The sequence below is a fragment of the Pogoniulus pusillus genome, chromosome 2, assembly GCF_015220805.1.
Source record: "Pogoniulus pusillus isolate bPogPus1 chromosome 2, bPogPus1.pri, whole genome shotgun sequence".
Lineage (NCBI taxonomy): Eukaryota > Metazoa > Chordata > Aves > Piciformes > Lybiidae > Pogoniulus > Pogoniulus pusillus.
The window spans coordinates 20,015,392-20,041,232 of record NC_087265.1 but is presented as its reverse complement, the minus strand read 5'-3'; the positions used below and the strand labels follow the sequence as shown (position 1 = coordinate 20,041,232).

General features: G+C 44.3%; 1 protein-coding gene across 8 annotated transcripts in view; it reads left to right on the top strand.

The window, feature by feature from the left end:
* The first annotated feature begins 8,283 nt into the window (after positions 1 to 8,283).
* MFSD6 (major facilitator superfamily domain containing 6) overlaps positions 8,284 to 25,841 on the top strand; it is a 41,712-nt gene continuing 24,154 nt past the window's right edge. For 2 of the 8 annotated variants that reach the window (XM_064157793.1, XM_064157811.1), the window contains exons 1-2: positions 8,587 to 8,786; positions 18,794 to 20,390. In XM_064157793.1, coding sequence (XP_064013863.1) covers positions 18,847 to 20,390 — 1,544 coding nt within the window. In that variant the 5' untranslated portion in view covers positions 8,587 to 8,786; positions 18,794 to 18,846. Of the gene's footprint in view, positions 8,306 to 8,366; positions 8,493 to 8,586; positions 8,787 to 16,248; positions 16,369 to 18,793; positions 20,391 to 25,841 lie in introns of those variants that run through there. The other 6 variants (XM_064157766.1, XM_064157760.1, XM_064157784.1 and 3 more) reach the window with 6 other exon arrangements.

The following is a 25,841-nucleotide window of genomic DNA, read 5'->3' as shown; positions in this document are numbered from 1 at the left end:
AAAGGATGAGCAGGTTTGCATTGCTCAGCATGGAGAACAGAAGGCTCAGGGGAGACCTTAGAGCAGCCTTCCAGTATTTGAAGTGAGCTACTGGAGGCCTGGAGATAGACCTTTTACAAAGGCATGGAGTGACACAGCAAGGGGTAATGGCTTCAAACCAGAAGAAGCTCCATATAGATTAGACATTAGGAGAAAATTAATCCCTGTGACGTGGATGGTGAGGCACTGGAACAGGTTGCCCAGAGAAGATGTGGAGGCACCAGTCCTGAAAGTGGTGAAAGCCAGGTTGGACAGGGCCTTGAGAAGCCTAGTCTACTAGGCAGGGTTTTGGGACCAGATGATCTTAGAAATCTTTTCCAACCCAAATTCATCAGTTTTACTCCCTTAATCCACTTTGCCTCCAAAGTCCTTTATCTTAGTGGAGTGCCTTAGCATATAGTTGAAACCTTGTCCAACAAGGCAGTGCAAGAATTACAACTGGGAAACAGTCTAATACTCCTTTGTTTCTGTTTGAGTGCTCCCTTGGTCAGGTTGTTTAGATCCTGCTGACACTTCCAAACAGACTTTGGAAGAACAAGTAGTTGTCCTGCGCTGAATCCTGGCTGCTGGGAGTGGTATTCCTCCAGCCATATACATATAACAAAGGGATATTTTCTTATCCTTCAAGTATGTAATTCTGTTAACATTTCTGTGATCAAGATGGTTTGGTGACTGTGGGTAAAATATGACCTTAAATGAGGTCATATTCTGTAGGGTATGTTTCTGTTTTGAAGAGAAGCCTCTTCCTGAAACCAGACTGAGTTACTGTGAAACTATGTAGAATCATAGAATCACCCAGGTTGGAAGTGACCTCTAAAGACGATCTAGTCCAACCTCCGTGCAGTGAGCAGGGACATCCCGAACTAGATGAGGCTGCCCAGAGCCCTGTTGAGCTTCACCTCCAAAGATGTGACTTCAACCACCTCTATGGGCAACCTGTTCCAGTGCTTAACCATCCTCATGTTTAAAGAATTTATTCTTAACATCCAATCTGAATCTGCTATTTTCTAATTTCAAACCATTGCCCCTTGTCCTATCACTGCAGGCCTTTGGAAACAGTCCCTCTGCAGCCTTCTTGTAGGCCTCCTTCGGGTACTGAAGGCTGCTATTAGGTCTCCCAAGAGCCTTCTGTTCTCCAGGCTGAACAGACCCAGGTCCCTCAGCCTGTCCCTGAGGCAGGGCTGCTCCACCCTCCTAATCATTTTTGTGGCCACTCCATCAGGTCCATGTGTTTCCTGTGTTGAGGGCTCCAGAGCTGGACACAGTACTCCAGGTGCAGTCTTACCAGAGGAAAGTGGCAGGATCATGGCAAGCAGCTTGCCATAGCCTAGATACATTCTCATCACGGCAAAATAAATGTTCTATCTCTAACAAAGTTCCTGCAGGATCTTTGCTTGAAAAGTGCCTCCAGCTGTCATTGTTTTTAATAGAAGTTTCAACCAATACATGGTGCAGAATCAGGTTTTTCAAATCTAAATTAGCATTCTCTTGAAAACTAAACATATGTTGTTGTGCTTTTTTTCACTGTCAACAATTCCATTTCCAGGTTTGTTAAAGAAACATCGCTGGGGAGGAATCTAATAAATGTATTAATAAGCTCCATAAGTGTGGGACTATTAATATCTTCTGCAAATTATTTTTTCTCATTTTTATCTTCAACTTCAGACTCTGAAATAAACAGATGTTCTGAAGCTTTCCACTGAGACTGCTACAGTATGTTGAGTCCTGTCATTGTGATTATTGGGATGTTGTAGGAAACAGGTGGATAGCTGTGTACAATATCTCTGAAATGATTTGTACCAGAACATGAAATCTTTATCTCACTGACAGCCCTGAAGAGAAAACATCTCAAACATTTCCTATATGTTAGTAATTATTTTTATTTCTAGCCAGAAATTTGGATACAGAAGTGAGAACATTGCTTTATCCTTTAATATTCTCAGAGAACATTAAAGCTGCTATAATTGTTCTGTCGCATGACTGGCAATGTAGTTACTCTGTCCTACAAACATTTTAAATAGCAAAGTATTTGTTTGTCTGAAAAGGTTCTATTTACTTCACAATTGGTTTTGATCAGAGATACTGCTTTGAACCTCAGTGTAATGGCAGTCTGTGGCAATCCTCCTGCTGCCAGAGGTAGTAGAATCATAGAATGTTTTGGGTTGGAAGGGACTGCCAAAGGTTATCTAATCCAGCTTCCCTGCAGTTAGCAGGGACATCCTTCACTAGATCGGGTTGCTCAAAGTCTTGTCGAACCTGACCTTGAATAGGGATAGGGCTTTAAGTCCCTCTCTGGGCAACCTGTTGCAGTGTTCCACCACCCTCCTGGTAAATAATTTGTTCTTAGCATCCAATCTAAATCTGCTCTACCTTCAAACCATTGTCCCTTGTCCTATCACACAGTCCCTCTGCAGCCTTCATGTAGGCCCCCTTCAGATACTGGAAGGCTGCTATTATGTCTCCCCTTAGCCTCCTTTTCTCCAGGCTGACCAACCTCGGCTCGGACCTGCTCCATTAGGCCCATGTCCTTCCTGTGTTGAGGGCTCCAGCAAATTAAAAACATTGGTTCACTCAACATCCAGTGCACAGCATCACAGATGTGTTTATTGATAGTTCTTCTGAAAGTGACTTGTACTAGTGCAATTCATGTTTTTTTTCTGACCCACTAGGACATTCCTAAACTGCTCAAAATTCTCTCCAATCAGCATGAAACACAGTTCACCAAGACATTCCCTTTTCCCATTCACCTCTTCTCTCTAGTCAAGCAGCTCTAAGGTATGTAAGGAACATCATCATGAGCCTTTGTGAAGGGTATCACTGAATTGCTCATTGTTTTCACACACTTCAGGGAGGAACAACTCTTTGACATTCACCTTGAAAGTAAATTCAGTAACCAGTATTGCTTGGATATTCTCATATTAACCAAAAAGTTAACAACAGCTTAACCCATCAGTTATGCAGGAGGTCCTGAGATGAAGCACAAATGGAAAAAGATCAGTCTGCTTTCTGGGGAAACAAGTTAGCTGGCTTGGCTAACACTGTGAGGGAAAAGTGACATTTGCTGCTGCTGTTCATAGTGAGGCAAACTTGGCCCTAGAGAGAGCTAGATGTGAAGCTTCTGAAGTTAGTAGCTAGCCTTGGCCTGAGCACGATGCAGTGTATCCCTTAGTACAAAAGGTGATTTCATGGCTTGTGCTGCTCAAAAATCACATTTGTGCATACTAAATGAAAATGCCTTAGTCTTGGCTTGGGTTTACAAAGCTACATTGTATTGGACCTGAATTTAATCAGGCAGATAAGATCATATGACTGTAGTTGCATCTGATTAAAAAAATCCCAGCTAAAAACTGCTCTCAGCATTTTGACCATTTTGTTTTTATCCACATCACAGGATGTTAGGGGTTGGAGGGGACCTCTGGAGATCTTTGGGTCCAACCCCCCTGCCAGAGCAGGACCACAGAATCTAGCACAGGTCACACAGGAATGCATCCAGACAGGTCTTGAAAGTCTCCAGAGAAGGAGATTCCACAACCTCTCTGAGCAGCCTATGCCAGTCTCTGTGACCCTTACAGCAAAGAATTTCCTCATGTTGAGGTGGAACTTACTGTGCTGTAGTTTACATCCTTTGTCCCTTGTCCTATCCCAGGGCACAAGTGAGCAGAGGCTGTCCCTGTCCCTCCTTTCTTGACACCCAACTCTCAGTTATAGACATTTAACAGATCCTCTCTCAGTCTTCCCCTCCCCAGACTAACCAGCCCCAGAGCTCTCAGCCTTTCCTTATCAGGCAGTGCTCCAGTCCCTTAATTATCCTTATAGCCCTCCATTCGACTCTCCCTATTCTTGAACTGGGGAGAAGTTGGGAAGAACTGATGAGAGCTAGCCTTTGCATTAAAGGATCAGAATATATAACATCGTGCAAATCAGAGGTCGTTTTCATGAATAATCTTTCAAAATGTGGAATGCTGAACCTCAACACTTGGTTTAGCTGTGCAGTGGTATTGTATTGCCTTTGAAAACTGTTCTTAAAAACTTAATTTAGTCAAAAGCTGAGGACTCAAATTCCCATTGACCTCAAGTCACTGACTGGTAATTAGGAAAGCAGGGATGTCTGACCCTGTATGTGGGCTTTTGGTGAATGTAAAGGACAACATTAGAGAATATCTTGTTAGAAGGTCCAGAGGAGGCCACAAAGATGATCAGAGGTCTGGAGCACCTCTCCTATGAAGATATGCTGAAAGAATTTGGGCTATTCAGAATGAAGAAGAGATGGTTTCAGAGAGACCTTAAAGTTGTGTTTCAATATCTGAAGGAGACCTGCAGAAAGAGTAAGAAGGACAGTTTAGATGGGTTTGCATTGATAGGACGAGGAGCAGGGTAGATATAGGTTGGACATCAGAAGGAAGTTCTTTACAATGAGAGTGGTGAAATAGTGAACAGGCTGCCCATGGATGTGGTTGAGACCCCATCCCTGGAGACATTCAAGATCAGACTCACTCTGGCCCTGGGCAGCCTGATCTCTCTAGTTGGAGATGTCTCTGCTGACTGGAAGGACGTTGGACAAGATGACCTTTGAGGGTGCCTTCCAACCCAATGCAATCTACGAATCGCTTTAAAAGCCTCCTGTTCCTTCCTCTGTTCACTTACCCCACCTCCGATTCTTCACAAGCTAATTGCACTGTTGCTCTGGCGCAACGATTCCCAGCACAAAAGAGAATTCACACCGAGGGCTCTCCTCCCATGAAGGGCACTGCCCTTCCTTTCTTTGCCACTGATGTTCACACAGATTTGCAGGAATTAGTATTTGTGTCATCATACATCAGATAAGATACCTGCCAGTGTGTTCAAAGGTTCTTGACGAGAGGAAAGGGGGGGAACCTCTCCAGTAAGAAGTACATATCTACACCCTCGGTAAACACAGCATCAGTAAGCCCAGCTTCTGTAACTAATATTTTCTTGTGTTTTGTCTTCTCTTTGCTAATGAATATACTTCTAGAAGTGTTACATTAAAAATCAAAGGAAGAGAATCTGTTTCCCTGCCAGACCAGACAGACCACTGCAGTCATGGCTCTGTCTTACTGGCTGTGACTGTTCTGTCCCCAGTTACCACTAACATTCCTTGCAGCTGCATTTGATGTGCTGATTCACTGGGTGCCTATTTCTTAGTTCCTCTGTTTTGTTTTTTCTCTCACTGGTAATATAGTTGCTTTTTAGTCTTTGAAACGGTGGGAAAAGCCACTTTGTCCCTCCTAGTGCTTCAACTTCTTCCCAATTTATGCTGGGATACATACAAGCTGTTATGTTACAAAGAACTTCCTAAAGAAATTAATGCCTTAGCTGCCTTAATGCAATACCTCTCCTAGCAAAGGCTTAATAAAACATAATTTTGTTCATGTTATGCAAAATATATTACTGGTCTGTTGGAAAGGAAAGCTTTGCTGTTGTCTTTACTGTACTCTGGAGCAAGTCCTAGCAGCATCAATCTCACCTTCAATTTACCTTTCTCATCTGACTGATGTAAATGATTTTATTTGTTTAATGTTGGGGTTTTTTTGGCTCAGAGTTAAAAGCTGCTGAAGGACAGCAGAATATTTTGTGTCAACCAGAAATTCTTGTTTTCAAAGCTCTAGCTTATGAAAGAAATCAAGAAGATGTTTGGGTTTTTTATACATTAAATTTTAAGCTCCTAGAAAGTATTTCCATGAGATGGGGCTCCTTTGCCATTGCTGGGAAAAAAGCAGAAGCACAAGATGCATTTGTCATCCATATACCAGATGTTTTCATTTGCTATATTTGCTTTATTTTTCTCGAACCTAAGGAGCAAGCCACTGAGTCAGCTGACACTACTGAGTCCTTTTTCAAGTACAGTGTACTACCACTGAGCAAGATTCAGCTCCAGCAGGTATTTGGATATAATTTTGCTTATTTTACCTGTAAAAGATTAAAACTTTGCTTTAATTTTTCAGTTCACTTGGAAATTTCTTTTAGATACTAAATTTGTTTGTTTGTTTGTTTGTTTTAAAACAGCAAGGCATCTGTAACTAATTTTGGTGAGTAATCTCATCATGATATAAGGTGAAGTGGTATAGGACACATAAAGGTCACATGCATTCATCCAAAAGCCCACAAAAATCTACAGGCATTTCAAAGGTAAATTTAAGCTAGGTGTGGGTTTCTAGAACAAAGTTTATTCTGTAGCATGTATTATGTATGAATTTCTTCCAGGTAACAAGCAATAGGATGAGAGGAAATGGCCTCGAGTTGTGCCAAGGGAGATTTAGGTTGGGCATTAGAAAATGTTTCTTCACTGAAAGAGTGGTTAAGTCCTGGAAAAGGCTGCTCAGGGAATTACTGGAATCATTGTCCTAGGAAGCATTCAAAAAACATGTAGATCTGGCACTTAGGGACATAGTTTAGTGGTGACTTGACAGTGCTGGGTTAATGGCTGGAATTGATGCTGGAGGTCTTTTCCAACATTAATGGTTCTAAGAATTCTATTTCTTTTATAAAGCATTGTTGCTGGATATTCTAATATCCAGTGGTCAGGTGTTTAAATCATTAGTGTCAAACTATTAAGAGAAAAAAGTTATTGTTTACCCCATTTATACATCACATTTTACCGTCCAACCCACCTGGACATTGCAATCCTGGGCAGCCTGCTCTGGGTGATCCTGCTTTAGCAGAAGGGTTAGACTAAATGATCCCCAGAGGTCACTTCCAACCCCTACCAGGCTGGGATTCTGTGATGTTCTATACTCTGATCCTTAGCTGCAAGTTCTTGTTCATAGATCTGATTATGCAACAAAGAATTGTTACATATTTTGCCTTAATTCCTCCATTCAAAGGACATTTTAAAATTTGCTTTAGAAAATATCCCAGGCACCTCTGAAACAAAGTAGAAGAAATTGGGATGGTCGAGGTGTAACTCCTCAGAAACACAGCTCTAAGGAAAGGTAAGCTGCAGAGAATTGTCATGTATTTAGTGTTTGGTGGGCAGCTTTGACAGAGTTCAGGGAAGGACTGCTTTTATGCCTCCAGTAGATGCAGCCTGTGACTACAAAGACCAGTTTCCTTTCTCAGTTCATAAACAGTGACTAGAAATTATATGAAATACATGTTCTCCTTAAAAGCTTTTGTATTAATTTGCCAAAAAATCTCCATCAAGAGTAATTAATTTCGTTTGGATCTGGCATCTGTTTTGTTCCAGTGGTAGTTTGTAATAAACCCCACTCCATGTGCTGAGCCTTGTCTGTGAACTCTGCAAGATTATAGGAGGCCTGCTCAGACCGGGTTTCTCTCTGTCTCTCTGGGGTTACTTAGCTGTGGGGGAGAGTCTCAAAGACGAAGAGTTGAAAATTCTTCAGAGACAGATGACAAACAAGCCTTCTCCTGCCCCAGGTCACCTCCACTATGAAATGGAGCTGTTGTCTCCTGCCTCCTTCAGGAAAGGCCTTTACTGCAGGTGGGGGAAGGCAAGGTTTTAATCAGATAGGCTCCTTGGCGGCCTTCACATCAGCATACAGAGATCAATGCCCATTGGTATGCTGGCATGGTAGAGGAATGACCTGGAGGGAGCAATGCTTTCCAGGAACACTGGTGTCCCCTTCACTTTGGTGAGGACCCTAGTTAAATGGTTGGAACACCAGTGGTGCCCTCATTCCTCTCTGCCTGCCTTCATTACACCAACATGCATTTTTTTTCTCCATTTCTTCCCTCAGGCAAAATAATTCAAATTTGCTTTTTGATTTTTTTTCCCTCTGGGGAAAGGAGGATCCTTTCTCAGCAAAAAAAGAAACAAAGATGTGTGTTCGCAGTGCTATCCCTGTCGACACCATCATGTCACCATCACGTCAGTGTCTGGGGCAGAAGCTGCCTGTGCTGTGGAGCCTACTCCTCTTACTGACTCTTGCTGGGCTATGGCCCAGCCCGTGCTCCAGTGTGCAGAACACCAGCACTTCAGTTTAATCCTCAAGTCAGTTAACTGCCTTCTGTTCAGCTCAGGGCAGATAAACACCCCACATCTCAGGCCTTTCACTTTCTGCCCTGATTACTCCCCTTGGTCAGCCTTCAGTGCTGCTGACCTTTCGGTAGTGTAACAGGGCTGAGCTGCTGCTCTGGAAGTTACCCTCCCTGCCTGGGTTTTTCCGCCTCCTTAATTAAAGCTTATGTTTTTTCGTTGTTGTAAGCATTTGCGTAACTTTATTTGTATATAATTCTAGAAACAATATTACCAATGGGATGATGCCAGTGACCACGGAAGGCACCGCAGGTAATAATTGAATTCTTTGTGCTGTAATAAGTTTCGAACTTCTGAGGAGCAGGAAGCACCGTGGACGGTTGCGTTCTTTGGTTGTTGAAGGTGCACGAGCGCTCCCCAAACACTGTTTTTAAACCCAGTGTTCAGCCCGTGGCCCAGCATAGGCACAGAGCCGCCACCCGCAGCCGCGCCGCACCACGTAAGTACGACTCTTTCCCCGCCTGCCCTGCGACCGGGCTAGCACTGTCCGGGGTGGCGCGGAGGCGGCGCTGGGCGGGCGGTGCGCGGTGTGTGTCGTCCCCCCCCCCCCATCTCCCCGCGGCGGAAGGCGGCTCCGTCTCTCCCCGTAGCGCCCCGGCACAGCACGGCACGACCAGGACTGGGGGGCGGGTAGAGGGTGCGCGGAGCCGCGGCGGCAGACGGCGGCGGCGGTGGCGCGAGGGGGCTGCGATGCACCCAGCTGAGCGCCCCCCCGGAGCCGCCCCCGGGCGAGGTGAGTCAGCGCGGCCCGGCGGTGCGCGGGGGGCCGGGCCGGTAGCCAGGCCCGCGGCAAGGCCTCCCGCCTGGATGCCGCCGCCTACGCGCACCCGCGCTCCGCGGGCCCGGCAGCAGACCTGCGGGTACCACCCCGGGGGTAGCTGTGGCGCTGCGGACAGGCAAGACGGCCGGCGGGCCAGCTATGGCGCGTCTCGCCGCTGCCGCTGGGAGCTGGGCAGCAGCCGAGCCGACGAGGCCGCTTCCACCGAGCCCCGGTCTCTGACCTGGCACCGGCTGCAGCTCCCTCCCCACTGGGGCGACGGGCCTTGTCTCCGCGGCCGCCCAGGATGCTGCCGTTGGGCTCTTGCTTCAGCCGTTTCCTATCTTAACGGGCGCGGTGCTGTGAGTTCCCTTTTCGGAGGTGTTTCCTGCCCGCGCCGTGCTGGGGCCGATCAGCGGCGCCTCAGTCGAGCTCGGCTGTGCGCTGGCATCGCGCTCCTGGAGGTCCCCTGACGTGACTTTGTTAGAGCGGTGACCTCCTTTGGGCGCCGGCCCTCAGCGCCAGCTACCCAGCGTTGTGGCTGGGGTGTAACCACCAGTGCCAAGTGCCCTAGGATCACCGGAGACATTGGGTCCCCGGAGACGGCCGCTGGCAGGGCTGTGTCCCGTGGGAACTTATGTAGAGGCACCCCTGCGCTTGTCCCTGCTTCCTGGATGCTGGCAGGTTGTTGCGTCACTGTCACTCGGTTTCTTATGTCCGTAAAACACCGTGATTTTTGGCAAGCAGGTTATCAGTCGCTGCTTTGTTTATCAAAACAAGCATAGAAATAGAATCTGGTGTGAGAAATTGGTGCTGCAGGTAGCAAAGGCATCGTGGGTCCCTGTTGCATTCTGAGACGGAGTTTAAAGCCCCTATTTGGTCAACAGCTCTGAAGTTGCTTCAGCAAACTCTTATAAAATGATATGTTAATGAGAAATGCAGTGTTGAAGAGTGAGGGACTTAGGAGTTTGGGAGAGAGGTGAGTGGCTGTGTGAACATAGCACTGAAGTATTCCAGTAAAAAATTGACCAAAACATGATTAAATTACTAAGAAATACAAGATCTGGTTGCCCACTGTCTTTAGTGATGTCCAAGGAACAAGAAAACCTTCAGTTTTGTAGCTTGGATATTGTTCCCCTGGATACAAATAGTGAGCAAAGGCGGCATTTATTGTTAGTGTTCTCTGGTAAGTGGAACACAGCAGCTGGGTATCTCGTGGCAGGCCGCTCTGTTTTGAAACCACCACTGCTCCCGCCGGTGCCAGACTCCGTAGTGCAGCTGGGTGCCTACCCCCACCTCCCCCCTCCGTGCCTCTGGCGCTCACTCAGGCCACCTCCCTCCTCTGTAGCTGAAGGCACGCTTCTTGTTTGCTACCATTAATGAAGTGTAGACCTCGGCAGTGTAGGTATGTAGTTGACAAGTTAAAAACTGGTTAAAAAAACAGTCTGATACTGACTAAAAATGAACTGATTTAAAAATGGAGTCTACTAAGGCATTGTGATCTGCAAAAATTAAATGGAAAAGAGGAAAGCAGGAGGTCTGAGATGTGAGTTAATGTTTTGAGTGTTTTTTTTCTTTAACAGATGATGAGCTAATAGTGTTCCTGTCTGATGTTAATTCTGGCGCTATTGTATCAACTTAGCAATTCCAGACTGATTGTAAAGTGTATTAACCCTATTAAAAACCTGATCTTGCCGTGTTTAATAAGACAAGCTGCTATCTCTCAGTCTGATTGAATGTGTCAAAGTGTGGGGGGTTTTAAATGAGTACTGAATTAAGAAGAAAACCTATAAACCAAGACATTAAGGAAGTGCACGCCAAGCAACACAAGATAAACCAGTTTTAGGAGTGCAGTGTTTTACTTCATGGAAACTCTGAGTGTGGTGGTGAGTGTTTACAGCACAGATGCCTCGCGTCTGACTTAAGGCAAATGTTTTTCCCAGCACCAGGTTAATTCACTAAATGTGAGTTGTGCCTGATTTCAGAAACTCTGATTAAGGTGATCATGCTGGGTCCTCGCAGGGGGACTGCCTACCCCGGAGAGCAGGGGATGGTGATGTGAGGCAGGTAGGTCAGCCTTTGGAGTTGAGCGGTATGGCTTGGCTGGGGACAGCCAAAGGCTCCGCCTCGCGGTTGGCCTCCCTGGGAGAGGTCTGGGGACCTGATGCAGGAGTAGAGGAAGGCAGTGCACTCCTCTGTCATGACGCAAGTTGTTTGCATAACATTCGCCTTTCTGGCATGGGCACAGGCGACAGCACCGGACTGTTCCCTTACATGTGAAACTTGCTTGGAAATGGAAAACATGGCCTCTTATTGATGTTTATTACAGCACTGCCTCTTGGCCTGCTGAATGCAGGGCCTAATTCTGAGACATGCTGTGGCAGAAAGTGTTTGATCCAGAGGTTTTGTAGTTTAGATCAGTGGGATGAGGAGGACTGAGGAGAAGGTAGTGTGCATGAACAGTAGGATGGTTGCACTTATTGTGGCAGTTCTGCTAGCCCCGGGGAATGAGTGAGGTGAGAGTGATAAGTTGTTTTCCAGACTAATTCTCCAACACAGGTCTGTTCTGGATCAAACAACAATTAGAGACTCTAAGAAAAATGTTTATTGAGGAAACATGCTTTCTGTTAATAGATTTTTAAATGTTGTTATGCAGACTGCATGTGGAATTTGATGTGTTTGCTACCAAGTCAGTTTACTAGTCAGTGGAAGTCTGAAAGAGGTAAAATGAGATGTGATGCCATGTTGGCTGGCTTTGATTTATCCACACAATGCAAACAGTAAGCTGGTTTATTCCTCTCTTGCAGCAGTGTGTTGCCCAAGAGATTAATTAATGATTCGTGTTTTGGAATATTAGAGATTTTTTTCCCGAGCCTATATAGAAATATAAATCTACCAATGATTTTATAGGTTATTTATTGGGTTAAGCTATTCATGGTCATTTGCAGTGCCTTGTGATGAACTGCCCTGGGGGACATTTTCATTTGCTTCTTCACATTCACTGTAGGTCTAAACTCTGATTCTGCAGCTTTGCTTTGTGAGTCTTAATTATACTTTAATTCTTAAAGCCTAGCGAATATTCGTGCTGAATTGAACTTTATTAAAACCCAAGAGTTCTCCTTCACCCTTAATCTTACTTTTGGTCTCCAAGTGAAGTCTTACTGCCTTGTGCTTTAGAAGCATGATGTTTTCCGTAAGAGGTTTAGGGATTTGCTGGCCCAGTCTGATCTGCTGATTAGCTTTTTTTTTTTTTTTTTAGATACAGTCCAAAGCAGGTATTTTGAGGCATTTTGGCTTTTTTTCAAGGTTTTCAGAAGAATGACGCCAAGGAGAGGCCCTCTGGTGTCCTTTATTGTTATTTTCCTTATTAACTGTTTTCTTTTTTCTTGGGGGGAACCTGTTGTAACATCAGGTTGTCTTGAATAGATTACCTTTTTATCCTTTCTGATCTTGAAATCCTCTTAATTATTAGGAGAGCCAGAGTAAATGAGGATCGATTTAAGAAATAGATGGCAAGACGATACTTAATGTTGCCTCTATCCACCAACCTGCCAAAGAGCTTCATTAGTCCTTAAAATGACTATTGCACTGTCATCACTGAATTCCTTGGGACAAACAGTTTTTCCTCTGTTCCTCAGATAGTGGCTGAAGATCCAACTCTACAAGGAAGCTGCTGTAGTGGTTGGTAGAAGATGATTAGATGAAAGATGTGTTGTAGATGTAGAACGGATTTTGACTTGGTAGAGTGATAAAAGCCAAGCAGCACCAATCTGTATCAGGAAACTTAGAAAAATTAATAGACTCTAGCATTTGGGTAAAAAAAACAATAGCTGTACAAAGCTTGAAGGAAGAATTATTTTGTGGTTGATAAGTATTAATCTAGAAGGAAGCACAAGCTTCCTTATGCATAAACAGGCTGAAAGCACGAGTGGTTTTACAGAATAATCCCAGGCCTGAGCACGCTGAGTTGACCACAAGCTTCCTGTGCTGCTGTGAGCAGGGTTCTGATGCTCCAGGGCTGGTACGATAGGATCGCAGGCTGGGGAGGAAGTGGGCAGTTCAGATTTTGATGAAGTCTTTTTTGCATTGTAGCCATGTCAGGCGTGGTGGGATGATGAGGGAACAAAGGCTTGATTCCCTGATTCCTGTTCTGTAGTGCTTTGGAAATGTAAACCTGTGGGATGACAAAATCTTGTCTGTTTGCCCGAGGACCAAGGTGCTTTCTCGTGACATACATCTGCTGTCCTGGCCACCTGCTGCACCTCTTCCCTTTCCATTTTCAGGGCTTTATCAGAAGTTTTTCTTTCTAATTTGCATGTTAAGGCTTTGTGAATGTTTGTGCACTTACCTAAATTTAGTCTTCAAAACCCTTACTCGTATTTTTTAGAGTGATGTTACCGTTCTGCTACCTCTCTGGTCTCATTTGTCCTGGCTGAACTGATGGCATTCTACAGAGTACTACCAAAACATTATTTTCTGTTCTGCTTCAAATAACTTTGAGGCAGAACAATCTTGGGTATGATGAAATTGAGAGCAGCCCTGCAGAAAAGGACTTGGGAGAGCTGGTGCATGAGAAGCTGGACATGAGCCAGCTGCACTTGCAGCCTGGAAGGCCTATAGCATCTTGGTCTGCATCAAAAGCAGTGTGGCCAGCAGATTGTGAGCAGCGATCATGCCACTCTGATCTGATGAGACCTCACCTGGAGTACTGTGTCTACTGTGGGGCCTCCAACACAAGAGAGACATAAACCTGCTGGAGCAGCTCCAAAGGAGGCCATGAAAATGATCAGAAGGGTGGAGCATCTCTCCTGTGAAGACAGGCTGAATGAACTGGGGTGTTCAGACTAGAGAAGAGAAGGCTCTAAGAGCACTTGATAGCAGCCTTCCAGGCCTGAAGTGGCTTAAAGGAAGGCTGGAGTGGGCCTATTTAGAGGAGCATGTAGCAACAGGGCAAGGGATTATGGTTTGAAACTGGAGCAGGACGGATTTAGGTTGCACATCAGGAGGAAGTTCTTTGTAACGAGAGTGGTGAAACCCTGGAACCAATTGCCCAGGGATATGCTTGAAGCCCCATCCCTGGAGACATTCAAGATCAGACTCACTGTGGCCCTGGGCAGCATGATCTAACTAGAGGTGTCCCTGCTGACTGGAAGGAGGTTGGACAAAATGACCTTTGAGGGTCCTGCACAACACAATTCAGTCTGTGAATCTATGAGCTTAAATAGTTGGAGTTGATGATCCTTAAGGATCTTTTTCCAACCAAAAGACTTCTTTGATTCTAAAATGTATAAGCACACTGAAATCTTGAGCATCTTTCTCCAATTAAAGGAATTCTATGATTCTAAAATATATACTCACACTGAAGTCCACTCTGTTTCCTCTCCTGAACCTTTCTTCCTCAGTCTTCTGTTCATTTTGACCTTACTAGTAGAGCAATCTTTTGTCCCCTTGCTCTTTTGTGGATCAGGAGAAGTTTTTTTTTCAAAGTAGTGGTATAGTATTTGAAGGCTGTAGTTAAAATAACCAATAGATAACTAGTCTCTTCTCACTCAGAAGTACACGTTTCTTCCATCTGTTTGATTTGCTGCACATTCCATCCCTGACTCGTGCTCTATTTTTGTTGGGAGAAGGAAAGCCCCAGAGATTATTAATGTTTTTGTAGATTTTTTGGTAACAATGCCACTTTCTTGGTTTTCTCATTCTCAGTCATTTATTTTTGGAACTTTACAAAATTGCTAAATGAAATGGCTTTCAAAAACCTGACTCCTAAACAAACTAGTGATCAAAACATTAAAGAATGCCATATGGCTCCTACCAGTCATGGTGCTGTTATATTTCTGAAGAGTATATTCTCTGTTATTAATAATACTGAGTTAAGCACCCTCAGGGTGGGAAAATATTTACTGGAATTATTATGAAATATACTTTTGGTAGCATTCTAACCCAATATGTTCTAGTCACAATACTAGGAGTGGATCTTTTGGATTTATCCTTGCACACAGTGGGTTAGGAGAAAATGGAAGCTAGGGCAGATAGAAGGTGTGGTGGGGAGAAAAAGTGACTGAAGTGTTTAGAGATTAGCAGTATACATTTTTAATATACTTACTATTTATGCTGCATACAAAAATGAAGTCCCATGCCAGTGGAAAAGGGAAACTGAATTTAAAAAGCCAACTATTACTCGTTCTAAAAACCTTCACTGTAATTTATGTGAAACCAGGTGGTTCAGAGCTTGTCTATAGGGATAAGAAAAATGGCTGTGTTATTTAAACTGTTCTCTGCAGGAAAGGACTTGGGGGTGCTGGGGTATGAGAAGCTAGACATGAGCCAGCAATGTGCACTTAAAACCCAGAAGGCAAAATGCATCCTGGGCTGCATCAAATGAAGTGTAGCCATCAGGTTGTGAGAGGTAATTCTGCCACTCTTCTCTGGTGAGACCTCACCTGGAGTACTGTGTCCAGCAATGGCACCCGCAGCGCAGGAGAGACATGGACCTGCTGGAGTTGGTCCAGAGGAGAGCTACACAGGTCAGAGGGATGGAGCAGGCAGACTGTAAAGATTGGGACTGCTTAATCTGGAGAAGAGAAGGATCCAGTGAGACCTTAGAGCTACATTTCAGTATCCAAAGGGGATCCCAAGGAAGGCTTGGGAAGGACTGTTTAGAAGGGCTTGGCGTGATAGGACAAGGGACAACGGTTTGAAACTGGAGCAGGGCAGATTTAGGTTGGACATCAGAATTCTTTACAGTGAGAGTGGTGAAATACTGGAACAGGTTGCCCAAGGACATGGTTGAGGCCCCATCCCTGGAGACATTCAAGATCAGACTCACTATGATCCTAGACAGCCTCATCTAGTTGGAGGTGTCCCTGCGGACTGAAGGAGGTTGGACAAGATGACCTTTGAGGTTCCTTCCAACCCAATCTCATCTGTGAATTTCAATACATACTTGAAAATAAGTTGTCCTAATATGTGAGTGGTTAAAATGTGAGCTCTGTGTTGTCACGTCATGGCAACAGGGGAGGATATTTATTCTTCAGAATGAAAAGCTACAGTGCTCAGAGAGAGCTGGTAAGCAAGTGGTTGTAAATAGAGGAGCATATACTGGTTTTGGCAGGGTGCAGGAACAACACTGAAACCTCAGTTACGTTCCTGTGAAGTAAGGAATCTTTGTTGTACAAGCGAGGTGAGGCCTAAAGAAAATGTAAAAGGCACAGATTACTCATTAGCAGCACTTAGTTTATGCATAGAGAAGCCAAAACTGAGCAAATAGAGGAGCAAAAACCCCACAGCCCTGCTGTCAGGTGGAAGTGGCTGACTGAACCCAAAATGGTGGGAGCTGACTAGACAGCTGCTGGGTTTTGGTAGCAGGTATGAGGAAGAAAATGTGTTTTCACGTGTTCTAACAACTTAATTAGGACTTTTTCTGTTCTCTTGACAGCTGAAATCCTTTTTGTTAAATCGGATTATCTCTGAAGAAACTGGAGAGAACAAGCAGTCTGTGTCTCTGTGCTGTTGTCATTTTGATTAACTTCTGTCCTTGAATAAATGAATACTTAAGGTACCAAGATTTTTATGCAGCCTTTTCTAAGTGAAACCAGAGATCCTCACAGATAGTATCCCATAGAAATGACCTTTAAAAGTGAAACACACGAACCTCGTGAGCATTTGAGATTTTAATGATGGTATTTTTAGACTTGTCTGTCACTGAACTGTGTAAAGTTTAATTTATTTTAGTGGATTGTTGGTTTTAGAGGTGTCCATGACTAGTTCTGTCAGCTGTTAAGTGTAGGATGAGTAGGAGACAATTAATTTAACATATTTGTGAATCATGGAATCATAGAATGATTTGAATTGGAAGGGGCATCCAGAGGTCATCTTGTCCAACCTCTCTGCAATCAGCAGGGACATCCACCACTCCCTCAGATTGCTCAAATCCTTGTTGAGCTTGACCTTGAATATCTCCAAGGATGGAGCCTCAGCTCTCTCTTTGGGCAACCTGTTGCAGTGTTCCACCACCTTCATGGTGCAGAACTTGTTCCTAACATCCAATCTAAATCTGCTTTTCTCTAATTTCAAGCCATTGCCTCTTGTCCTATCACACAGTCCCTCTGCAGCTTTCTTGGATGCCCCTTTAGGTCCTGGAAGGCTGCTATTAGGTTTCCCTCGAGTCTTCTGTTCTCCAGGATGAACACCCCCAGCTCCCTGAGCCTGTCCTCATAGGAGAGGTGTTCCAGCCCCCTGATTATCATTTTCTTGGCCCTCCTCTATACCCACTCCATCACACCCATGTCCTCCTGTGTTGAGGGCTCCAGAGCTGGCTGCAGCACTCCAGGTGAGGTCTTAGCAGAACTTGACTGGTTGGCAAAGCACAGAGCAGAGTAAAATGCCTGAATCCCTTCTGTTGACATGCTGGCCATCCTTTTGTTGCAACTTAGGATGTGGTTGGACTTCTAGGCTGCAACTGCACAGTGAATGTTAAGAGCCTGTCTTCTGTAATTAGCTTTGCACTGCTTTTTGGAGCTGTGTGTTTAAATAAATGTTGAATTATAATAAAGTAACTTAAAGATAATTCATATATCAGTGTGTGACTACTTTGAAGGGATAATGCTGTGCTTTCTGTTGAGTTTTGAAAGATTGTGGCATCATTTGTAGTGGGAATACAGTGCAGACTTGCCAAAAAGTGCTTCACATTCCTTGGGATAATATTCCCAATTGTAAACTGAATGCTTGCAGAGAAATGCCAGGCATTTCTGGAATAAAATGCTCTTTTAAAATATAAGTCCATGAAAAGGTTCCTGTTCCTGTGTGATAATAACACTAATCCAAACCACAAAGGCATGGCAAAGCTGAGATATATTAAATATTCAACTTTCTCATACTGAACATGAGCTAATCATACTAGGTTAACTTTACGGATAATAATACAGCAGAAGGAGTTGTCTAATGGAATGTCTTGGAGCTGGTGGCCTGCTGACAGAGCTTTCATTTTATTCCTTGAAAGGAAAGCTGCTGATAGCTGGCCTAGCTTGTTAGAACAGTTTGTCATTTTTAAATATGAAAGCTGCTTGGTCAAATCAAAGTCTCAGTAGTGGTGATTTTATTTTCAAGTGTTGCTTGTCAGTCCTGCAGCCTTCTGCAGAGGATTTGTGTGGGCAGCTGCAGTGCAGTTACCTGCCAATCCACCTTTTTTTTTGATTTCAGAATTTGATTGGGAGAGATCATTGTAGAGCCTATATGTTTTTTCTGTTTCTTTTTTTTTTTTTTTTTTTACTCCCAGGTCTTGGATGCCTTTGAATTTGTTGCCCTTGAGTACCTCTTGTTTTAATCCTGAAGCCCTATCCTAGTTAGAATCATAGAATTGTTTTGGTTGGAAAGGACCTTTGAGATCATCAACCCACCCCTCTTCCTGTTCAGCCTAGAAGTTCAAGCCTCCCACCTCTTTCTGCTGTGGTTGTGAAATGCTTAGAAAATCCTATTTCAAGCAGAGATTGATGAACCTTTTGAAGGCCTCATGAAGCTTTGGATAATGATGTGGTTTGATAATTAAAAAACTTGGATATACGTGTGGCTGCATTATTTAATGATGAAGTCATGGCTATTCTTTGGTATAATAGGGAATACTGGAAACAAAGCAGTTAGCCTTGAGGGAGCAAAGACAACTTGAAAGAAAAGACTTGCCAATACTAGCACTTAAATGCCACAGCAACTTTGAATATAGAAATAATTGTCTATCTTAAACATGAAGGAGGTTTTATGGCACGATATTAAAGGTGCTGTTGGGAGAGCTTCACAGAATCAGTCATAAAGCCCGTTTTTATTGATGCTACCATGTACCACTAGTCTAGACAAATGACCTTCCCCACCCTGGAACTGCCTTTATTGCTCAAGAATGTCGCTTATAAAAAAGAAGCTGTCTTTGTCCTTGGTGGCTGGCATTGCAGGTCCGTGCTACCTTCACCATCTCATCTTTTCTTTGTTCACAGGGTAGCCCAAGTTCCTTGAGAGTGTGCCAGGTAGCAGATGCTTGTGGTAAGCCATGGCAGCTGATGATAAAGTTGCCATTTTAACTGATGATGAAGAAGAACAGAAGAGGAAGTATGTGCTTGCTGATCCCTTCAATGGCATTTCCAAGGATCGAGACTTGCCACCCCATAATGAATCCCCCTCGACAGAGACCACTGCTATCCCAGAGGAAGAGCTGGACTGGTTGGAAAAGCACTGCGTCAAGATAAACAACGATCTTCTGATCTCAAAGGTCTTTTATTTTTTCTTCTATTCTGCTTATGGCTCTCTCTACCCCTTGCTGCCTGTGTATTACAAGCAGCTGGGAATGTCACCCAGTCAGAGCGGACTTCTGGTGGGCATCAGATACTTTATTGAGTTTTGCAGTGCTCCCTTCTGGGGAGTGGTGGCAGATCGCTTCAAGAAAGGGAAGATAGTCCTCCTGTTCTCACTTTTATGTTGGGTTTTATTTAACTTGGGGATTGGATTTGTCAGACCAGCCACCTTAAGATGTGTACCAAAGGGCTTTCCCCCAGCACATCCCACTAATGCAAGCAGCCTTTTAACAGCAGTTCCACAAAATGCCTCCATGTCTTCTCCGCTGCCCACAGCCAGTACTGCACCCCTAAAAGTTCGTGGGAAGAGAGACGTGCTTGCTTCCAGTCCAGCCACTTCTGAAACCACAGGGACAGCTAAGCCTGAAATAATATCCCTGGTACCTACGCAGAGCAGTGATTTGGAGTTTGTCTTGGAGAACAGCACCCATCTGACTTCGAAAAACACCACCCTTAGCCCAGTCTCACCAGGGAACGTGACTCTGAGTAGCACCGCAGCTGCCGTCACCACAAAGCCAATGCCTTCTGACCAAGCCATGCTGGTTTATGACCAACAAGAAGTAGAAGCCATCTTTCTACTCATTCTGCTGGTTGTCATCATAGGAGAATTTTTCAGTGCTTCTTCTGTTACTATTGTGGACACTGTAACTCTGCAGTACCTCGGCAAGCACAGGGACCGCTATGGATTGCAGCGTATGTGGGGCTCTCTGGGCTGGGGCCTGGCCATGCTCTCTGTGGGGATTGGCATTGACTACACCCATACAGAAGTTGCCATTGAAGGGCAAGGATGTAAATCTCCTGAATACAAGAACTACAGGATAGTCTTCATAGTTTTTGGTGTTCTGATGACAATGGCATTAATTGTGGCCACTCAGTTTCGATTTCATTACACTCACTTCAAGCAAGACGAGAACAAGAGGAAAGAGGTAGAAATCTCACAGGCAGACAGAAGTGCCTCCAACAACTCCTCTGATAACACTCCCACCAGTGTGAGCCAGTCTCAGTCTTTCAGTTTTTGGGACCTCATAAAGCTGCTCTGTAGTATCCAGTACGGCTCAGTGCTCTTCGTGGCATGGTTCATGGGGTTTGGATATGGCTTTGTGTTCACCTTTCTTTACTGGCACTTGGAAGACCTGAATGGCACCACCACTCTTTTTGGAGTTTGTTCTGTGCTCAGTCATGTGTCTGAGCTGACTGCCTACTTCTTCAGCCACAAACTGATTGAATTGGTTGGTCATATCAGGTAAGGGGACAGCAATTACAAAAGAGCTATTCAAATAGTGATGAATTTTAGGCTTAGCCTCATGTTTCAAAGTGAAATTCAAGTGAATCTTTTTGTTTTACATTTTGAAGTCCTGCTCAGTTATGTGACTTGCCTGATGGAGTTTGTGATTACTGCGTTAGAGGTTGGAAATGTTCTGCAATGTTACCTTTGCATTTAAGTTGCATGTTAGTTATGTGCATGATGCACTGGATTGTGAGCTTTTGCAGGCTGTTGCAGATGACATCCTGGTTTAGTGCTGCAGAGCTTTGCTAGAGACCTTTACAAATTGCCACCCACTCAGGGACTGTTTTGACACAGAAATACCATTAATTTGGCATGTTTTTTTTTCCCTACGAGTAGCAGCGTTCTAGAGTCCTCTTTGCCCCCACAGTAGCCTGACGTCACTTGCACACTGCCAGGTCTGGGTGAGATGAAGCAGTGAGGCATGCCCTTGTAATGAGACTCTGGGTGTTGGCAGAATGAGGTTGCAGCCGGGTAGTGTCACTTACCGGTTCAGTTCCTCCCTCTCTCTTACTTTAGTTGCAGCTGTCTCTGTTAGCTACTGAAGTGAGATGGCTTCTTCAGGGCTGCTCCTGTAGTTCTTGCCTTTTGTCACTGAAACTGATTACTTCCAGCACATCAGTGAATGTTGTTTTGCACCAAATTCACAACTGGCTTAATTTCTGTGTATTCTAAATCCCTCTACTACTATTTAAAATACCTCTTGGGAGGCAAGAGGGGGAAATCTGTGTGAATGAAGTTGAAAAAGTTTTGGTGTTTTTTTATCTAGTCAGCTACTCTGTGCAACTGAGCACAGGGCTCTGGGTGCTGTTAGCATCGTGGGCTTTCTGATTGTCATAGAACCACAGAATGTTTTGGGTTGAAAGGGACCACCAAAGGTCATCTAGTACAACCTGCTTGCAGTTTGTTGGTTTTAGAGCTGTCCAGGACCACTTCTGCCAACTGTTACATGTAGGATCAGTAAGAAACAATTAATTTAGTGTAATTGTGAATATTGGAATCACGGATTCATAGAATGGTGTGAATTGGAAAGGACCTCCAGAGGTCATCTTACCCAGTCCCCTTGCAGTAAGCAGGGACATCCTGACTACATCACATTGCTCAAAGTCTTGTTGAGCTTGACCTTGAATATCTCCAGGGATGGGGCCTCCCTGTGCAACCTGCTGCAGTGTTTCACCACCCTCCTGGTGCAGAATTTGTTCCTAACATCCAATCTAAATCTGTTCTTCTAAAATTTCAAACCGTTGCCCCTCATCCTATCACTGCAGGCCTGTGGAACAGTCCCTCTGCAGCCTAAGGAAAAAAAAAATCCTATTTCTCATCATACAGTCATTGAGAGATAAAATATCTTTCATAGACTGTTGTTCTTGTGCATGCTGTTCTGTTGTTTGGCTGTTGAATTATTAATTTTGCTTTTGTTGAGATGATATTTTGATATGTTTGATCTTGACTAAAATGTTTGAGATTCTTAGGATAATTTGAGAGATTACTTTAAAAAATATTTTTTCTTGCTTTAAACTGAGGAAGATCTCTTTACTTTGAGTCAGTCTTTTAATCTCTGTCCTGGTTGATAATTAGTGTGAGAAAAATATGACACCTTGCATGCAGAGACTGGAGGAAGGACATGATGATGGAGGAGTGGTGAGAACGGATCACAGTCTCGAAAGCTAAAGATAGTTGAGTGTTTTTTAATGTATACTGCTAGAGTACAAAATTCAGGCTTGCATTCAACTGGAGAAAGTGAAAAACCAAAAGAAGGCAGGACTGTGTAGAGGTTAGAAGCATTGGCCCACAGAAAGAAAGATTGTTTTTTTTTCCTTTTGCACTATGAAGCCAAGATGGGATCAAGATGAAGTTGTTTAAACACTTGATCCTATTTGCAGTGAAACAGCATTCTTTATACCTCCACCTGGGACATGCACATTAGTCATAGTTTAATGTCATTTAATGCTTACTTGTGTTTAGTCATCACAGTTTGAGATGGCTCCCCCTGGTTGTCTTTTTCCCTTGTGCTTTTTGAGCTCTCTATAATGTATAGCTTGTTGAAGAGGAGACAAACTTTTCACAGTTGTTTCAGTTGTTTGGGTTTTGTCCAACTAATACTCTTAATTATTGTCCAGCCATTTAAAGCATGACCATGCCAAACATCTGCTAATTAGAAAACCTGATTCATAGAATGCTTTAGGTTAAAAAGGAACCTTAAAGGTCATCTAGTTTCAACCCCCCTGCTGTGGCCAGGGACACCTTCCAGGTTGCTTCAAGGCCTCATTCTATCTGGTCTTGAACACCTTGAGGGAGAAGGCATCCACCACCTCCCTGGGCAACCTGTTCTAGTATCTCACCACTCTCACTGTGAACAATTTCTTCTCCAGTCTAAATCTGCCCTCTTCAAGCTTCAGTCCATTCCCTTTCATCCTATCACAACAAACCCTTGTAAAAAGTCCCTTTATGTATGTCTTGTAGGTGCCCTTCAGGTTCTGGAAGGCCACTAGAAAGTGTCCCCAGAGTCTTGTCTTCTCCCAGCTGAATAGTCCCAAATGTTCCAGTTTATCCTCATAGGGGAGGTTCTCCAGCCATCTGATCATCTTTATGGCCCTCCTCTAGATACACTCCGGCAGTTCCATGTCCCTCTTATGCTGGGGGCACCAAAACTGGATGCATTGCTCACAAGAGTAGAGTCCTGCTACCCTCACTGCTTTTGATGCAGCCCAGCACACAGCTGCCTTCTGGGCTGCCAATGGCCATTGCTGGCTCACGTTGAGTTTTTCATCAGCTGACACCCCCAAGTCCTTCTCAAGACTGTTCTCAAGCCACTGCTCACCCAGCTTATATTTGTGCTTGGTATTGCCCCAACCCTGGTGTAAGACCTTGCACTTGGCACTGTTGAACTTCATGAGGTTGGCTTTGGCCCACCCCTCAATCTTGCATAAGTCCCTCTGGATGCCATCCCTTCCCTCCAGCTTGCCAACCAGGCCACACAGCTCAGTGTCACCTGTAAACTTGATGAAGGTGCCTCAATCGCACTGTCCCTGTCACTGACAAAGGTGTTAAATACTAGTGGTCCCAGTACTAACCTCTGAGGGACACCACCTGTCACTGGTCTCCATTTGAACATTGAGCTGCTGACTGCAAGTCTCTGCTTTCTGACTTCATCAGCTTTACTGTTTGTTCACAGGTGCACTGCTTGTTTGCATGTTCTACATGCTGCTTGTGTTCCCAGTACTGTATTAGCAGGTCAGCAGATGAATCTGGAAGGCTGCTTGGTGGCTGTACAGATTCATCCTAGGGAACAGGAGGCTCTGGGGAGATCTAATAGTGGTCTTTCAGTACCTGAAGGGGGCCTACAGAAAGATGGAGAGAGACTATTTACAAAGGCCTGCCATGATAGGACAAGGGGCAGATTTATACTTGATGTTAGGAACAGTTTTTTTACTATGAGGGTGGTGGAATGCTGGTAAAGGTTGCCCAGGGAAGTGCTTGGGGCCCTCTTCCTGGAGATATTCAAAATGAGTGACTCTGGACAACCTAATGTATTTGAGGATGCCCCTGCTGACTGCAGGGGGGTTGAACTAGATGACCTTTGGAGGTCTCTTTCCAACTCAAACTATTCTATGATTCTGTGATTCATGAGGGGAGGGAATAAGGCAGATATTAGAAGTTTTTTTTTATCTTGCCTCCACCACCTACCTTCTGAGAGAAGACAGAGTAGATTGTTATTTAAAATTTAAGTGACAAGTAGCTCGTGAGAAAGTGTTGTGAAGGCTAGAAGTTCTTTGAGCAGAAACTGTGATGGAAAAGCATACAAAACAGGATATAAAATATATAGGCACTGTTGTTAACTGGTGTCCTGTATAGTAGCTCTCCTGGCTGCCACTGGAGTGTAGGAAGGTGATGTTAACCTCTGCAAATAACCTCTATTTTGAGGTTAAGCTTGAATGTGATTTTCTGACCATGATTCCAGCATGTAAGGTTTTTATAGGAAGCAGAGGCTGGTAGTCATGGCCGTAAGGAGCTTCATTCCTTTAACATTAATGCAGATTTGGTGCTTTAAGTATTTAACCCATACATCGAAGAGGATACATGTGTGGGTTCTGCACACAGGGTTCATTTGCATTTTACATTTATGGAATCATAGAATCAACCAGGTTGGAAGAGACCTCCAAGGTCATCTAGTCCAACCTATCACCCAGCTCTGTCCAATCAGCCAGACCATGGCACTAAGTGTCTCATCCAGAAGAGCATAAGTGGTTGTTAAAAATACATTATTTAAAAGACACTGCAAAGACCCAAGTTCTGATATGACATACCCCTCCAAAAGCCTAATTGCAGAATGCTTGGTAAACTGTAATTTACCTCAAACTCAGTACCTACCCCAACAAATCAAAAGGCAGCACCTGACTAAATTGCTGCTCACTGACAAGCAGGACCAGGGGAATGATTGTCTCCCTGTGCTCAACACTAATGAGGCCACACCTTCAGTACAGGGTTCAGTTTTGGGGCACTCAGTCCAAAAAGGACATTGAGGTGCTGGAACATGTCCAGAGAAGGGCAATGAAGATGGTGCAGTGTCTAAGCACAGTCTTGTGAGGAGCACCTAAGAGACTTGCGGTTGTTTGGCCTAGATAAAAGAAGGCTGAAGGGAGAGCTTCTTGCTTTCTACAGCTACCTGAAAAGAGGTTGGAGTGAGGTGGGTGATGGCCTCTTCTCCCAAGCAGCAGGTGATAGAATGAAAGGAAATGGATGAAAGGTTGGATATGGAAGGACCTTTGAAAGAGTTCTCCAAGCGGTTCCCCAGAGAGGAGGTTAAATACCCATCCCTGGAGGTGTTTAAAAGAGATGTGGTCCTGAGAGACATGGTTTAGCACCAGCCTTGGTAGAGTTAGGTCATTATTGGACTTGGGGATGGTAAAAGTCTCTTTCAACCAAAATGATTCTGTGATTCTGTTCTTAAGCTCTGAGTTAAAATCTTTCTGCAAGTGGAACATGGTAGAAAAGCACAGATAGCTCAGCATGTTCGTGGTGATGGAAAAGGTGTGAAGCAGGAAGAGACCTCCTCACATCTCTAGTCTGGCCATGATAGGGAACAGCTGAGATGGGAAGTTCTTGGTGCACAGGCAAAATTTTTGCTGGACAAAAGTGAAATGAAGTTGGCAAGAGCCAGTCCTAAACATAGAGCTGTTTGCATCTGTGCTGCTGACAAAGAAAACCAAGTATGTAGTGAGGTGATGGCTTTGTGTGCCAAAGAGCATGCATCACTCTGGGCCTTACTAGTAGAGGAATGAGGAAAGGAGTCTGCAGACCTCCTGTATTTGCTGACCTTTTGTGACAGATGTGTCCCAATACACTCCATAAAAGTCATTGTGTATAATACTTCCATTAAGCTGCGGCTATGAAAGGAATTATTTGGAC